General features: G+C 42.5%; 1 protein-coding gene across 3 annotated transcripts in view; it reads right to left on the reverse strand.

Annotated features, from left to right (window-relative positions):
* CCT8 (chaperonin containing TCP1 subunit 8) overlaps window positions 1-10,810 on the reverse strand; it is a 123,502-nt gene extending 112,692 nt beyond the window's left edge. Inside the window, exon 1 of one of the 3 annotated variants that reach the window (XM_085623090.1) lies at window positions 10,569-10,810. In XM_085623090.1, the coding sequence (XP_085479216.1) occupies window positions 10,569-10,628 (60 nt within the window). In that variant the 5' untranslated portion in view covers window positions 10,629-10,810. The remainder of the gene's footprint in view (window positions 1-10,568) is intronic. The other 2 variants (XM_085623088.1, XM_085623089.1) reach the window with 2 other exon arrangements.
* Window positions 10,811-16,799: the final 5,989 nt, after the last annotated feature.

The following is a 16,799-nucleotide window of genomic DNA, read 5'->3' on the forward strand; positions in this document are numbered from 1 at the left end:
TTAATAGCATGGGGGAACATGTATCTCAATATGCAATTTCTTTTTACAGCCAATGGTTAAAAAATTGCCCACATTATGTTAAGGACACAGGAGATTTTTATAAACAAACTGAGTACCATTGAATGGGCAGATGATATGTTACTGATGACTCTTGACAGAGTCCTTATACACATGTATTGAACATTGCTTGGGGATGGCAGCAATTCAACACTTTTTGGAGACTAGGCCAGTTGAATGCCATAACCATAACAAAATCTTGATTGACTTAATTTCATGGTGCTTGAATAACAACTTTTTTATGTATGGAAATGAGGTGTACAGACAGCTGAGGGGGGTAGCTATGGAAGCTTGCTTCTCTGCCAGCTATGCCTGCTTGATGGTTGGCTGGTGGGAGGAGCGGGCTCTCGGGGCTGCTCACTCAGACATGTATGACAAACATGTGAAACATTTCTACAGATACATTGACGATGTGTTCATTGTGTGGCAGGGGGATATGAACAGTGCAACTACCTTTGTCAACAATATGAATACTAACAATGTGAACCTTAGATTTACATCACACATTGATAAAGACAGCGTAGAGTTCCTAGATGTAAAAATATACATCAAGGATGGGGCCATAGTAACCACCTTACATAGGAAAAAGCTGTCAGGGAACTCCACGCTTCATGCAGATAACGCACATCCACACCATCTTATAAGGAGTATCCCCTATGGGGAGCTCCTTCGCTTAAAAAGAATATGTAGCACTAAAGAGGATTTGGATGTGTGCATAAAGATTCAGTAACCAGGTTCAGAAATAGGGGCTATAGTTAAGCCATACTTACAGAAGCAATAGCCAAAACAACTGCTAGATCAAGGGAATCACTGTTGAAATCTAATACCCAAGAAAACCACAAAAGAGAAACTGAAGACAGTACACCTAGATTGATTACAACATACAATCGACAGGAAAGAAAAATAAGATCATCAAACAAAACTGGACGATAATACGCAGATATGCAGTATTAGCCCCTATTTTGGTGAATGATCCCATCATAACGTTCAGAAAAGGAATGTCCATGAGAGCCCAAATAGTCAGGAGCAACCCAGAATCCAAGTTGAAGAAAAAGATGTCGCTGCAACCCAGACAAGGGTTTTTCAAATTTTCCACTTGTAGGGCGTGTAAATTTGGAGAACACAAATCCAGGTATAACACCCCCTTTCAAGAAACTGAGATCCCCATTAAAAAGGCACCTACAAAGGTAGGACAGAGTATGCTGTATATGTTTTGACATGCGCCTGCGGCTTACATTATGTGGGAAGTACCAAGCTGCAGGTGCATGTCAGAATATTGCAACATCTTTGAGCAATAGTTAATAATGATACAGCTTACCCTGTTGCTAGACATTTTAAGGCATGTCATGATAACAACTTGAGCTGCCTTAAATATTTTGTGATCTCAGCAGTGCCACCCATGCCCAAAGGATGAAATAGGGAGAGACTCCTTTGTCAGTTGGAGTCGCGTATGTTCTCGAACTTGACTGCAAGGCTCCCAATGGATTAAACAACACAGAAGATCTTCACAACTTCTTATAAAAACATTATAAAATGTATTTAATTTTCCATGTGTAAATTATCAGAAAGATTTACCCGGCGTCCAAAAGGAAATACAGAGTAATAAATAGGGAGAAGGGAGTAAAATATGCACAAAAAGAAATTATGCATGCTATTAGTAGTATTTCCATTCACACATTGTTATTAGACCTCAGGCAGCTATATTTATCCACATTTTAACCTCACAGTGAATATACATGTACATAGACATTTATTGCTATTTATTATTTTTATACACTAGCACTTTAATTATATGTTGGGACGGCTGTCCTACTGGATTTATAGGGAAAAGAAAAGTAAAAAAGAGAAACAAAAATGAATGAGTTTTTTTTTTACACATATGCACCTCAGTTTGAATTATAAAAAAACAACCGTATATATATTTTTTATGTCGGTAAACATTGTACAATCATGTGGAATTGATAAGACCAGGGAAGTTCAAATTACATTATATTTGTTACTAGCATTGATGCAGACATCTAGCAAGGATACTCAAAGGCGCAAATGCCCAATATAGATCCATACGAAATACTCCTGGTCTAAATGAGATGTTACATATTAGCGAATTTTGCACATGTGGATTTTTATCAGATTTTAATGCATCGGATTTTAATGACTGTAATAATCTATGCATTGAAGCAAAAACAACAGTTATTTTTCAATTTTGTTTTATAAATTTATTGTAAATAGGAATATATATACATATTTATAGGTCTATTTATATATTTATTTAAACAAAATATCTACATGACAAACGTCGCAATTTTAAAATTATCGGTTGTTGGAAAACAGACTATCAACATGGTGCATGATCACGATTTTTTCTATGTCTATGCAACCACATGACACTGGGGAGGTGGTATCGGAAGAATATAAAAAGTAAAAGTGGACTGTGTTTTCCGTATGTGATCAAGAGCACGGAGGTGCTCGAAACGCGTCATAATGGCCTTTAATTAAAAACCTACTTTGCCACGCATTCTGGGTTTGTCTCATCGCCGGAGTGGAAGTTGGGAGATCGAGCACTGTTTCATATATATATTTATCTTAATTCAGTCAAGAAAAAGCTTCTAACTTAGTAGGGTGGACTGCACACAGGAGAGCTACTTAGAGGTAGCCGGCGAGCGACCAGTAGCTCACAAGCCACTCGTTTGAGAAGCTTGGTTTAGGCCCAGCAATACAATGGGGTAATGTTTTTATCAGGAGAAAGTAGGAATGCAGTTTGTTAGGACTTTTGCCATTGGCTGGATGCTCCTAAAATAGCTGAAACAAATGTGGGAATACTGTGTTTTCTGATTCATACTTTGACACTTGGAGGGTATTCTTGGTAGGAAAACTTATTTGGATCTAGGCAAGACACATTCCACTGGATTCCCCAGGACCTCTAGTTTTCAGTAATGCCCAGGACAGAGGATTTCCCAGGTGCCAGCTCACCCTGGCTCCGAATACTGCAACCCACCTTGCATGGAAGATGAGTTTTTTTTTTTTTTTTTTTTTTTTTTTTTTTTTAGGTATAGGTATGACATTTGTAGGACATTCAGGGACAAAAAATGTGCTAGGATCCACACCAAACCACACTGGATTGCCCTCTGCCTTTATTTGTCAGAAATGGCCAACATTGCTCATCCCTCAACCCAGAGAATGGAACTATCCAGTGGGAAAATTAGAGGATATTGACCTGTCTTTGATCTTAATTTTGACCAATGGACAGGCACGGAGGAGTAAGTCTCCCTTAACCATGGGGGTGTGCACGATCTGGTGCCTGCCCCCAGCCAGATTTATGTTTTTTTTTCTTCACACAGTTCCCTTGTGTCTAGTGGTCTTACTGTCCCCGGGGAAGGAAGACTATGGCTAAAGCCCCCAAAGCTGCAGAAAGAGTCTCACATGGTGTGAAGGGAGCACAAATGTTAGGGAGGCGGATCCTACACCCAGTACCATTAAAATGGAAACCCCTCCGGGGGACAGAAAAACTGTCTGGGAAATTGTTGGGTGGGAAGGTCTTCAATGCATGGACAGACCACATACCTGTTTTTTGTTTGCGGTTGTTATCTGGGGGTCTATTGGGCTTTCTGTTAAGCAGAAGGCAGGGGGGTGGGGAGAATAGATGGCGATGGATCAACCCCACACCACTTTTTAGAAAGACAAAAAAAATTATCCAGGTGCGGACTGGACTTTCTGCCTTTCTCCCACTCTCCCAGCTGTATGGGGCCTGAGGAATGAAGGGTGCCTGATGCAGCCACTAGCTCCATACTTTGACCTTTTTGACACCAGAGGGACTCCCTGCCCTTGCTGATAGGATGCAACTTTTACCGCACATAAGGGCTTAGGTAACAGGTTGACTTCTTTAAAGAATTATCTTAGCTATGCAATAAATACGTGTACACAAAAAAATACTAGTTGAAGACAACAAAAGTCAAAACGTTTATTAGGTCATCCTGCAGAGACAGATTCCTCCTGTTAACGTTCTTTGCACAGAAACAAAGATCTCAATAGGTCGGTCACTTTTGAGGACTACCTGTGTAGAGATGGGGAATAAGGTCAAAGCGAACATTCTGCACTTTACTTTCTTAGACGTCAACAACATGCTCTAAATCTTTTAAGAATGTTTAAACACAAAGCTTTGGGGCCAGTAGTCAATGCCTAGCTCTAGCTTAGATGATGCAGGAATGAGGTCTATAGAGTAAGAAATTGAGTGTAGCATAATTTTCAAAAGATTTCAAAACAATAAAGACTTTCACAACATGAAATTTGCTTGAAATTTGCTTAATTTGGATGTCTGCCGCATTCTGCAATTCTTATTCTACATTAATGAAACACACTCAGTCGCCCGCAGCAGATGTATGCTCATTTGTTTGAATTCTGGTTTGTATAATATCAATGAAGCATGTGTGCAGTGGGAATAGAAGACAGACCTCTGAAACGCTGTAGTGAAGTCTTTATCTTTGTGTATGAATCAGTTGGAGCAGTGTTCGCATGTGCGTTGAAATACCAGACTTTTAGGCAGAACCTATAAAATGATCCTTCTTAGAGGTGCGGGGTAAAAACTCCATGCCACTGGTGGGACATTAGGGCAATGAGTATCAATGGGAGAGAGAGGGGAACGGAAAGTGGCTAGTTCACTTCCCCTTGTATATGTATAAGAATCAAAAAGAACGAGCTAGTGGATAGAAGCTCAAGATGGGTGTTCAAGAGTTAGGAAAAAACATTTGTTTTTTTATGAAAGCCCTCACCCACCAACCTAGTTGGTGGCATGCTTCATCATCGGGCCCCACCCCAGGCACCGAGTGTGCCTTGGGTGTGCTGTGACGCCTGACTGTAGCGGAGCGGGTTTTGTTAAGTAAGTGTGCGGTAATGGTGTTGAGAGTGTAGGTTAAAAACTGTCCTAAGGGTCCCAATATCCACACGGACTATATTAGTGGTGCGCCCTAGGCAGTGTTAAAAGCAAGGCGGCAGATGTGAGTGGAAGTGACTGGTGACTAAAGACTTAACAAGAGGCCTGGCTGAAACATGTTGATCACACTGGATGTGGGAATCCTTAGTCACCTCCACAGCGTTGCTTTTAACACTGCCAGGGGCCCACTATTAAAATAGTCAGTGTGGATATCGGTACCCTTAGGACAGTTTTAACCTACACTTAACAAAACCCGCTTCGCTGCAGTCAGGCGTTGCAGCACACCCAAGGCACACTCAGTGGCTGGGGGTGGGGGGGGGTGGAGAAATGATGAAGCATGCCATCAACTAGGTTGGTGGGTGAGGGCCTTCATAAACAAGCATTGGCATAGCCAATAGGTCTCGATTTGGGGACCCTATAAGTATTTAGTTATGCAACTGTTGCATGGCTAAACACTTATAAGGTCCCAAAGGTGAGACCTATTGGCTATGCCAATGCTTGTTTTGGTTTGTGTTTGCTCGGTATTCATAATTTGAGTGAGGTGGGAGACGATGGTGATTGCTGTAAGAAGCATGACTGCCACCCTGACTTTCTCTGAAGGCACTAGGTGGCTGTTGTTTGTCAGATGTTGTTCTGTTAGTGATGTTCGTGTGACATGCAATTGAAATATTCAGAGCGAAAGTGCTGGCCTGTGAGCATGAGATGGTAACTTTGATAGACCGGTGCTGTGTTAGAGGTATGTGAAATGTTCATTTGTATTTTGGGTATGGTTTTCCTTTGTGGTCCGTGCCACGTTAAGCATAAAGATACCCAGCTATTCAGCATGTTCTGTGCACGGTTTTAGAATTGTGGATTATTTTGGAAAATATTAAAAATCTGACTCTACTGGGATGTGAGGAGCAGATAGGTGTCGTATCCCACTATGTTTGATCTGCGTCTTTAAGTAGTTTATAAAACCGATTTCTCGTCGGGAAGCATGTTTAATTTCTCAGGCGAACATCCTTTCCCTGATGCTTTGAGCCAAAGTCCAGTGGTTCAACCTCCAATTGCCAGAGCCTACAGATTAGGTCACAGATTGGTGGAGGACCACGTTAAAAAAGGGGTTAAGGGGCCCCTCAGAGGTTACAAACTAAAAGCGATTCGCTCGTTGTAAGGCTTAATGAGCCATGACAGAAAGCCAGACTGCGGCTCTGCGTGTAACCGCAAGCTTGAGGCCAGCAAAAGCGTGTGGTCGGACTTTTAAAAGTCCACTTCCTAAATGTCTCGCCAGAGCACGCATGCGCTGGCTCAGGCGAGACCTAAAAACGAATGTTTTTTTCCATACTCTTGGAACACACATCTTGAGCTTCTATCCACTAGCCATTTCTTTTTGATTCTTATACATTACAGCAATGCCATCCCAACAGGCATTAAATAAAAAAGCTGAAAAGTTCACCATTTCATCAACACTTCGAATTGACGAAAAGCGTTTTGTTCTTGCAGTAGGTTTTAGAATGGTTGATACAGAGCAAAATGTCTGACTATATTGTATACCATTCACAAAGCATGCACTATCTACCCATGGTAATTGTTTTAAATGACTTTTCACTGCATTATTTTATTACATGCATTTTCTAATATAAAGCAATTTGCGAGCCACTGGGCCTTATCTATGCTATACAAAATGCTAAAAATTTAGTAAATAAATCTTTGTAGCAAAAGGGAACAGAAGTGCATAGTGTATTTAGAAATTAGTTTTGAACAAAAGGTTCGTTTCGGTCTAATTCTGGTTCACTTCAAAATAATAAGTAACTGAGACCGTGTCCCGTGATAGCACCTGCAATGGCAATTTAAATAAGCATTGCCAAAGCAAATTAGTGGCACAGCATGCGAGATCTTGTGCCACACTGGTAAGAATAATAAAATCAAAAGGAAAAAAAAAAGCTTTTACACAGCCAGCATGACATGGCCATTTTTGTTGCCGATCCAAATTTATTTTTAAAGAGGGCTTGAGGCGGAAGTAACATGTGGGACATGGACCACGGACTATAGACCAGTTTTTAAAGATGGTGGGAGGAGCAACTGGGCGACGTGAATAAGGGGCAGAAGCAATGCGGGGGATCAAATGGGCAGGAGCTGGAAGGGAGAAAGCACAACAGCGAGTCGAACAGAGCACAGCAGGGAGTGAGAAGCACAAGGGAGACAATGGAAAAACACATGCACTCCCAGCTTGCTTAAACAAAAAGAAAAAGCTAGGACCTGAAAAGGACATAGTAATGCGTCCATGCTCCAGGAAAGGAACAAACAAAAGTAAGGAAAGCCCACACAGCTAACGAATAAGAAGCAAACAAATGTGAGTGACAATGAGCAACCAATGGTTAGCAACAGGCAGGCTCTAAGCCCACTGTAAGCTAACAATATGTCTCGTAACACGCAGTGTATGTGCTGTCTTAAGTGAGACCTAAAAAGGAAACAAACGTGCCTACGATGCCAAATTGCATAAGCCAGATAGCCTAGGAGTGGACTGGTATCTGACAGTAACATTTATTTTTATTCTCAATGTTGGCACCTAAATGTTCGAATATTGAAAAAGCATCAAAAAGCATACAAATAAAGCAAATGATTACCGTTCTTTAAGAAATGTTGCATTTGCACAACCTCTGCTGTTATTTTGCATCCATCAAAAAGGTAGGAAATTAACTAAAGAATGGATATGCTAAGGCCAGCTAAAGAGAAATATAGCTAACTGTTGGCCCATTATTTAAAACCATTAAAGAGAAAACAGAAAATGTCATCTGTATCGATGGTGGACAGAAGAGGAAAAAAATAAAAATAAAAAAATAAAAAAGAGAACCTTAATCAACCAATGCAAAACCTAACTATGAAACAAATGCATACAGAGTATAGCTTGAGAGACACCAAACAGGATCCCAGGGGAAATAAAAGAAAAAAAAATGGAAAAAACAAAACTAGTATTACAAAGAATAAAAGGTTTAACTGTCACATGGTTTAAAGATTCACCAACAGACTTAGACTGGTGAATTGAAATGTAACCTTTTCCAACCTACACAAATAAGAACAGGGCTACACCCAGAGCACTGATGAAATATTTCTCTCTGCTTCATCAATTGGCAAGTCTGCCTCAACAAAAGTACATGACAAGAAAAGCAATAAACCCCAACTGTAGTTTGGGGATAAATGATCATGAATGATAAAGTTGAATTTGCTCCACTAGACAACCTAAAGTATTCTATGCTTTTAAATTAAAAATGTTGACATTAGGACGTACAATTTTCAAAGTTGATTGGGATGACAAATACAGAAACACGATACACATTTTAGAGATCTGCAAGAAAAATGTTAAATCATTTCGGAGCAATGTGGTAAAAGATTAACATTTTAGGGTAGGGTTGTTCCTCTCCGGCCTCGATTACGGTAACTCCCTTTACTTGGGCAGTCCAATATCAGTCATAAAAAACTCCAAGTCATTCAGAATGCGGCTGCTTGAATACTTTTATGTATTCCTAAAACATTGTCAACTAGAGCAGCTCTCAAATCTCTTCTTTGGCTGCCCATTAACTGTAGAGCACAATTCAAGCAAGGTACTCTGCACCAAACATCAGGCAAAATATAAGGACCACAGGTCCTGCAGCAGTTGATCAGCCCCCACTTGGCCAATAGAGCTCTGAGGTCCAATAATTTGGGCCTTCTTAATGTCCCCAGAGTTAGAAGGACTAGAGACAGAGGCCGCATCTTCTCTTGTTTCAAAACTCTGGAATTCGTTAACTATCATTTTGAGTTTGGACAAAAATTTCCTGAGCTTAAGACAGAAATTAAAAACCTATCTTTTCCCATTGTCCCTCTAGATACTCATACTCCAGCTAGTCCACGCTGGTAGGGTAGCCATGCACTTTATAAATCTGGTGAATATAATAGGTATACAAGGAACCATGAGCAACAGTATCACAGGTGCATTAGGCCATCGAAGGAAAATGAAAAAGGTAGCTGAAGAAGCAGACATGGGAGATGGAACTGGTTAATAGCATAAAGGCGACCAATGAACAAGATAAAAAGTAATTTATTAAGCGTCGTGTTAAGTTCTTCTACATCAAATGCCATTACGATGTTTTTATAGACAACTCAAGAGATCACATACAGTAAATAGGGGAAGAAACAGTTGGATAATATGTGAGGTTTTTCTTCGGGCTTTCTTAAAGTGAGAAAATTGGATTTTGCTCGGATGTCATGAGTCACTGGATAATTCATAGCAGTCAAGAGAATTGTTTAGGAAAAGCTAAAGACTAGCTCTATGGAGCAAACTACGTTAGAAAGGGGACAAAGATAACAGAGTTGCGGTGGCCCGGGCACTATAGATTGACAAGATTGCGGTGTCACGAGAAAGTAACGAAACAAGACCTGCAATGTTTATGCAGATTTCAGTTTGCTTACTTTACTGCAAAACCGAATACAAAGTGCCAACATAAACGTCGACGAACTATGACAAAAACAAGTAAATGTCAAGGCATGCCGCAGAAATGCAACTATCTTAGAGATGCTAACCCTTCAGCTGCTACAATACCATTGACCTCAAATCTCTTCTCTTCCAAAGACACTTCCAGAATGAATACACCCCTTTTAACGTCCCTCAAGGCCGCTTGACATTCTCCCGATGTTCTAAGTTCTTACAATGCTGTAAATATGTTTTCTATGCCTGTACTAACCTAATCACAATGTTTATTTTTGTTGCTGCGATTGCCACCTTATTTTATTTTTTCAACTATACCGTTTGTATCTGTAACGTGTAAATTTGTAAATCTCGTCATGTAACGTACTTAGTTAGTTCTATTGTAAAGCGCTCCGACACCTTTGGATAAAGTCCGCGCTATATAAAATTGCATAAATAAATAGACAATCACTAATTGAAGATAATCAGTGGCAACTTTAGTTATCAAAGTAACGTACGTACTACCACCTTAAAACAGCACCTAACGTAAAGGATCACCGTTTTAAAGACCACGCCCAAGTCCTATAGAGCTTAATCTGACAGCAGACATTAAGAATACTAGGGAGAATTAACGTGTGGTGTTAGGGCTGTTTAAAATACGGAAATTCTTAAAGTAAAAACGCCTCGCTGTACGATTCAGTTTAATATTTTTTGCAAAAATGGGGGTCGGGCGATTTGAAGCACTAATGTGTCGACAGAGGACGCCCCCTTTGATCAAGCCTCCAGTCAGTGTTTCATGGCAACCACCACAACAATTTACGACTGAAGCGTTGAGAGGTACACAAGCAGATGAAGGGCGATGGAGACAGGAGAGTGCTCTCGCTCCATATAGGGCCTTCACAACGGAGCACCGGATGATGGAGAATGACAAAGCACCAGCGTGGCCCACAACAGTACGCTGCGAGACCATGTGTATTCCCCGCAGTGGCCCGCGTGGTATAAGCAGCGGTCTCAGGTCAGGCTATACGGACTTCTCCTGAATGAACCCACGGGCAGCCTCCCTTCCCTGGTACCATCTGAACGTTTCCCGACACCGGGGAAGCCCAAGAAACATCTAGAAAGGGGTGACCAAGATGCAAAGTCCTCCCCCTGCGCACTTACTTTGGCTCCGTCCTTGAGCATCTGGGCGAAGCCCGGAGCTTTGGGCACGTGCAGGGCCATGGTGAGTGAAGGCCGGGGCGAAGAATGACAGAGAGAACCGGCCGGTGTGCAAGTCGCTGCCTCTGAGAAAGAGGACACGCCACACGCGCTTTGACGTCACTTCCCGCAGAAGTTCATCCACAGACAGAAGTAGATGCCTGTCTGAAAGCATCGAGCGGCGGGAGCTGGGGAGGGAAGATGTTGAAAGGCAAAAGCGAAGATGGCAGAGCTACGGTGACCGGATAGAGGCAATCCGCATTGGCAAAGCCAGTAGGTCTTGCATTATGAATAACGGACCTACCTGCTGCTGCCTTTGCGAATGTTTGTATTGTTTAAGAAAAGTGAAATAAAAAAAATCTAAATATTGAAGGCAAAGCAAACACATATCTGTAGCAATTTAACAAAGTAAAAGGGGGGATGTGGTCCGTCGGCTGCGCTGCCGACTTTGGTGCAGGAAACTAGGGTTCGAGCCTCGAGGCCGCGTCCTGTTGTGTCCACATCCTGTGATTCTGGACAAGTCACTTAACCTCCCCGTGCCTGAATATGTAATGTAAATACGGTGCTCATGTTCAGGCTCCAATTCCATTCGGGTCGAGTTCGCGCTATATAAAAGATGCAAAAAAAGAAAAAGTATGTCCAGACGTGGGTCCCTTGCTCTCCATGCCACTGGAGTCAAGCTATCCTGGCTGAAGAGGGGTGAAACCCCGAAACAGGTTATAGGATGCTTGTTTCCAGTCCAGGGAGGGCCTGGCAGTTGGGCTGTACTGTTACCATGAGGCACAGGGTCAAGACTGATTTGCATATGGCTGGGTTCAAACTGGAACGCATGGTGAGCAAAAAAACAAAACCTATGGATTTAGGCCCAGATCTCTACTGGGGTGAATATATGACATTATTCTGCATTCTGTCCATCAACTGTCGTTTTTGCAATATAACAAAGAACCATGAGCGGAGAGGTAAGAGTAGTGTTGCCATCTTTACCAGAAGAAATAGATGATATTTGTTTACATTTTAAGATGCTGCAGAGACCCAGACGTGAAACTTTAAAGGAACTCAATATAAGTCTGTTTTAATTTGTAACATGTCTTTTCTGTCTTTAATTAATTTAATTATCAGCCAGACATCATTAAGGTAGCTCTGGAATACAGTTTACGTGCTTTCTTCTTATATTTATTGATAAGGGGAAAAACATTCTGCCTTTAGGTGATTTTCCTCAGACATTAAAATACTGGTCATGCCGGTGAAATAATGGTTACATATCGGTGAACTCGGAAAGTTGATGGCCTTCTCAATGACCTTGGCTGGGAAGGGAAGTAGAGAGATAGGCCGGAAGTTCTTGAGGTCCGTCCAGTGCTTAATTTGTAAACTATTAAGTGCAGGTACTCACGTTTTCCTAGGAGGCCACACCCACTCCCTGGCTCCGCCCACTTCATCCACTGGTTCCACCCACTTTATTTATTGGGTCCATCCACATCCACGAGCCTCAACTCATCACAGCCACCTCCTCACTTCTTGAGATCCGCAAGAAGCTGAAGATAAGCACCTCAGGGACCTCATACCTACACACCTGCCAAAGTGCCTGGATACCCTCTCGGGGGATTAGTGCTCTATGCAAATCAATATAACATAACATACAGAAAGCCTATGACAACTCAAAAGTGAACATAAATTAGAGAATGTGTGTACATCTCAAAATGCAGCATTAGGAAAGATCATTTAAGGACTTGAGACAGCTTTGCAAACTAAAGAGAATGTGCTTGTACTGCGCTGTTAAAAAAGAAACGAAGAGATGAAAGAAGGAATGCATTAAAGAAGACAGCAACAAATGTAGGCAGGAAGAGGAGTACTGAAGCAAGGAAATAAATGGATGAAAGAAAGAGGTATTAGGAAAAGAATGTGAAAGTAAGAAATGAAGGGATAGAAGGAGAAAGGAAGTGAACAATGTGTGATGAATAGAAAGAAGAAAGAAAACGAGGAAGAAAAGCACAAGGAAGGGTTGAGGATAAGGAAGGAAGAATTAAAGAAGGGATGAAGGAAGGAGCAGAAAAAAGAAAGTAAGCAACAAATTGAGGAAGAAGGAAGAAATGCACCAAGGGAAGAAGCATGGAGAATGAATGAGGATGTAAGGAAGCAAGAATGTAAAGAAGAAAGGAGGCATGGCTAGAGGTGCTGAGAAAGAGAAAAGGGAAAGGAAAAAGATGGGACGAAGGAAAGAAAGGAAGTCAGTGGAATGGATAAGAGTATGAAAGGTACTGGGTCACGATGGGAGTGTTGGAATGACAACAGTGCAATAGTGCAAAGAAATTGAAAAACAAAAGATTAAAATACAATTCTGTGTCTTTAACACACCATGTATGTTTGTAAAGGACATAATCAACAGAGGGGGACTTAACACCAAATTAAAAATGTTGTTATCCAGCTCAGTGTCACTAATTTTAACGACCCCAGAAAGGTGAAAGACTGAGTGGCCACACCAAGATTTAAATTTATGACCCTGAGATAAAACACATATTAATGGAGTGGATATTTTTAAGCTATGTGCAAGAAAGAAAAATATAAGAGGGAGAGTGAGGAAGGAGGGCAGGTCTGAAGGCAAATAGGGAGAAGATAGTCAAGGAATGTGAAGAGATGTGGGGAAAGTAGAGATTAGGAGTGCAAGATTGGAGTGGAACATGATGAGAATGAAAAGTGGAAAGAGGAGAAAGGCTAAGGAAGAAGAGCAGACAGTAGGAATCATGTGAAAGGAGAGTGAAAGGGAAGATGGGAAGGTGAAAAATAAAAAGCAATTAGTTAAGGGGGCAGCAATTAAGAGGAAATGCGGACATAGGGCAGAAAGTGAAGAGAGAATGGAGAGAAGGGTAGGAGTGAGGTGTGAAGGGAAGAAAGAAAAGCAGATACTGATGTAGAGCAAGAAAATAATACTCCTCTGCTTTATCAGTATACAGTAATTAATTATGTAAAGTCGAGGGGTGACAGGGCTGTATCATTCTTGGGCCTGTTTCATCAATGTGTAGCTGTGCTGTCCAGGAATCAATAGCTATTCTTTAACTGTGTTAAAGTTGTATGCCATCAAATGATGTTTTGTGTCATCATAATAAATATTCCTGATAAAAGATAATAAAGTGTCAGTTATACCATCGGAATTAAGCTTTGATGGAGAATCTGGCTCTCATGCTTCAAACAAATAGTTCTATTACACAATCAGGCTGTAAGACACAAAATCTCACTGCCACCTATCTCAATGAAGTCAGACATTCAACTCCAATCAGAGAGGCTTCCACATGCACTTTTGAACTAATAAACAACCAAATTCAGCTGAGTCTTGGCCTCACACTTGTTGAGATGTGAGCATATAACACAGCGGTACTCAAAGTACGGCCCGCGGGCCAGTTGCGGCCCGCCAGCCCTTTCCATGCGGCCCTCGTGTAAAACAACAGACAGTTGGCAATCAACTGCAATTCCGCCTGTTGTTAATCCTCGGGGGCCGCATTCACTGGGTAAGGGATGAAAGAGGCATGCGCAAAACCAGTGCCTCGCAAGCAGAGGCGTAACTAGAGCCAAATTTCGGCGGGGGGGGGGGGCTTGAATCTTTAAGCTATAGGCAGAGTGGAGCTGATTTCGAGGGGGGGGGCTGAATCTTTAAGCAATAGGCAGAGTGGCGCTGCAGGGCCTCTTAGAAGGGGTGAAACAGCGAGGCCTCATTAACATGCAAATGGTCTTTTAAAGACTTGTGAAGTGCTCGGGTGCGGCTGTGGCCCGGGAAGCTGTCTCATCCCGAGCTGCCACACAGGTGGTTAAATGATTGTAAATAGATATTCCTTCTTGCCACATACTGCTCCAAGCAAAGATGTGAATAAACATGAGAAATGACGCATAGTTTAATTGTCCACTGATGTTGCTGGACTGTGCTTGTTTTCCATTTTCCAAAAATAAATGACAGTAAAATATTTTTAACGCACGTTTGGCCCATATTCAGGGGACTTGTATTTGTGGGCTGGCAACTGCCAAAGATCACCGATGACGCCAAAAATCAGCACACAGAATCTAATCTCCAACCAGTTACCACTTACAGGTCAGCATGGCCTGTAGAACTTGGCAGGTTTTAGAATGGGTGCATGTTTAATTTTCGTCACAAGGACAATGAGTTCTCAGACAGAGAGCGGCAGAGAGATGTAGAAGACGGAGGGAGAGGGAGGGAGGGAGACAGGGAGCGAGACAGAGGGGGGGAGATAGAGAGAGGGAACAGAGGGAGAGAGAGGGAGGGAGACAGCGAGAGGGAGGGAGAGAGAGAGAGAGACCGAGAGGGAGGGAGAGAGGGAGGGAGACAGAGGGGGAGGGAGACAGAGGGACACAGAGGGAGACAGAAAGAGGGAGACAGGGAGAGAGAGAGGGAGACAGGGAGAGAGAGAGGGAGACAGGGAGAGAGAGAGGGAGAGAGAGAGAGGGAGACAGGGAGAGAGAGAGGGAGAAAGGGAGAGAGAGGGAGACAGGGAGAGAGAGAGGGAGACAGGGAGAGAGAGAGGGAGACAGGGAGAGAGACAGGGAGAGAGACAGGGAGACAAAGGGAGGGAGACAGAGGGAGACAAAGGGAGGGAGACAGAGGGAGACAAAGGGAGGGAGACAGAGGGAGGAAGAGGGAGGGGGAGACAGAGAGAGGGGGAGACAGAGAGAGGGGGAGACAGAGAGAGGGGGAGACAGGGAGGGAGGGAGACAAAGGGACACAGACAGAGGGAGACAGAGAGAGAGAGGGAGACCGGGAGAGAGAGAGTGAGACCGGGAGAGAGAGAGTCCCTGTTTGGCAGTATGTCGTATGACCAAATGGGCTGCTCTATATGAGACAGCACGTTGCGTACGATATACTGCCAAACAAGGACTCGGGGAACTTTCATTCGCATACTACTGACTGTGTGAGCCTCTGAGGAAGAGAGTCATCAAAACGCGTCGGGCTCAGTCAGGTGTGAATAATTACAGGCAAGCGCGATGAACCATACCTAATAAAAGCTTGTGGGGAAAAGCAGCTTGTGTTCAAGTGCGGTTCTTCTGATGGACAAATCCCCAATGAACTGTATACATATGTGTGTGTGTATGCTGGGTCTGGCGGCTCAGTGGACGAATGCGTCCGCTGCAGGGGTCTGTGTTCAACCTCATGGTCAGTTTTTTTTGTTGCTCTAGCCCCGCCCCCTCCACCACTGACCCCGCCCCCACCGGTGCGGCCCGCGGCCACAAACCACACTGTAAATTTGGCCCCCGAGAGAAAGTTTGTGAGTACCCCTGATATAACACATCCCCACAGACTTTCACCCCAAATGTAATTGCCACATTTGCTGAACTTTCTTGGGTTGCCACCTGACTGGTTTTCTAATGGCACCAACGGTATTTTAATGACCTGGCCAGTACAAAAATAAGCAGAATCGCCTAAAGCTGGTATTGTTTTGCCCTTATCTATACATACTTCAACAAGCAAATATAACTAGAAAGCACTTTCAAAAGAGATGATTGCCTAGTTAAGGATCCTTGACTACTAATTAAGTAATAAAAGACAAGAGTCAGGCTAGAAATGAATACATACAATTTTGTTTAAAGTCCTATTTAGTATCATGTCTGGGTCTTTAAAGACTTTTAAAACAACTACAAATGGCCTGTATTTTACTCTTGAAAATATAGCAACCCACAAGTTCCAAAAAAGCCCCCCTATTCATGCAATCTAATTCACAGGTGGTTATTTCTAACTCTCCATGAAGAAAGCCTCAATTTGTAAACCTCACAGAGGAAAACCTAAGTCCTGCTCACACCTCTCTAACATAAAGCACTACAATTAAGCATCGCTTAACAAAGAATGGCACTTACCACCTTTGAAACAAAGCACAAAGCACATCGTTTGCCAAAAACTCAAAGTGCAAGGAGGCAGCAAAAAAAATCACAGCGCCTCACTTTGTGCCACAGGCTCAGCCCAGATTCTTTATTGGTATGGAAATTCAAATACTGTCAAGGTTCACATATGAGGTGAACAAATGAGGTAAGATCCCAGGCATAGATGAAATCTGGAAAGAGGGAGGATGCAAAGAGATCGGAATAGACCTGTGTGAAGGGAGTAAAACTCTAAAGGGCACATGAGAAATACGTTCAAGCAGCAAAGAGACAGGCGTGGACACAGAACGCCTGGCCTTTGTGGCCCTGGATCATGGTGATTTA

Source organism: Triturus cristatus, chromosome 8, assembly GCF_964204655.1.
Source record: "Triturus cristatus chromosome 8, aTriCri1.1, whole genome shotgun sequence".
Classification (NCBI taxonomy): domain Eukaryota; kingdom Metazoa; phylum Chordata; class Amphibia; order Caudata; family Salamandridae; genus Triturus; species Triturus cristatus.